The sequence below is a fragment of the Seriola lalandi genome, unplaced genomic scaffold, assembly GCF_002814215.2.
Source record: "Seriola lalandi dorsalis isolate HSWRI2012SDOR001 ecotype SW California unplaced genomic scaffold, Sedor1 jcf7180002054955, whole genome shotgun sequence".
NCBI lineage: Eukaryota > Metazoa > Chordata > Actinopteri > Carangiformes > Carangidae > Seriola > Seriola lalandi.
Genome location: NW_019525506.1, coordinates 30,009 through 30,867, shown reverse-complemented (window position 1 = coordinate 30,867; position 859 = coordinate 30,009). Strand labels below are relative to the sequence as shown.

General features: G+C 37.5%; 1 protein-coding gene and 1 long non-coding RNA gene across 6 annotated transcripts in view; one reads left to right on the top strand and one right to left on the bottom strand.

Annotated features, from left to right (window-relative positions):
- Window positions 1-859, top strand: part of LOC147817456 (uncharacterized) — a 32,430-nt gene that overhangs the window by 25,081 nt on the left and 6,490 nt on the right. The gene's annotated exons all lie outside the window — the stretch shown is intronic.
- The window catches only part of LOC111645715 (uncharacterized), a 69,432-nt gene that overhangs the window by 62,944 nt on the left and 5,629 nt on the right, over window positions 1-859 (bottom strand). For 3 of the 5 annotated variants that reach the window (XM_087170646.1, XM_087170644.1, XM_087170645.1), the window contains exon 7: window positions 760-819. The exons of the other annotated variants lie outside the window; for them this stretch is intronic. In XM_087170646.1, coding sequence (XP_087026772.1) covers window positions 760-819 — 60 coding nt within the window. The remainder of the gene's footprint in view (window positions 1-759; window positions 820-859) is intronic. 5 annotated transcript variants of the gene reach the window in all.

Here is an 859-nt window from a genome sequence, read left to right as displayed (position 1 = left end):
CCCTCTGTGTGTGTTGTAATCTGAGCTTCTCTGTTCTTGGCCTTGGAGCTCGGTCTGCTCCACGTGTGCATGAGTCCCTCCCTGTGAAACCAGTTTCCCTCCACATGTTTATAAAGAGACAAAGACAGTGACGGCCCACACAACACTGTCAGAGTGAGATGGCAGAAGAGAGTATGAAGCGTTCAGGTCAAAGCATAAAGTGTTTAAAGCTTTTACCGCCGTCTCTTTGTGCCTCTGTTTTTCTTCTACTTTTTTAAGTTGTATTTTTGGATGTTTTTGCCTTTTTTCAGATCGTACAACCTCTCTGTTTGTCAGTAGTGACGGCTACAGTAGCATTAGCTAGATTACTGTTACCTATATGATGAATTTGAAATTGAAATGAAACTTTCACTGGGCTCTGACACTTTGCTGAGAACAAGAAGGGGGGGGGGGGATGTGATCATTGAAGCATTTGTTTTGGTCTGAGATGCTGCTGGTCTAGAGCGACATCTAGTGACAGTGAATATCACATATATTAATATACATGATATTCACTCCCACTTGAAAATATTTATAATATTAATAATATACAATATTGTAAATTCAGATCATATTAAACATTAGAAAGTGTATAATGTAAATTTATCAAACATTATGCAATACATATTTCAGTAAATTAATTGGTGCTTTAATTAGTCGATCAAATGCTTCAGTTAAAACACTGTAAATTCAGATATTATTAAACAGCAGAAAGTTCTGACTCAGTTCAGTTAAACTCACTGTTGGGTGGCGGAGTTCTAGAGCTGATCCTGGGCAGTCTGTGTGAGAGACGAGCTTTCACTGTAAAGAACAGAAATATATATATTTATTCATGAATTCA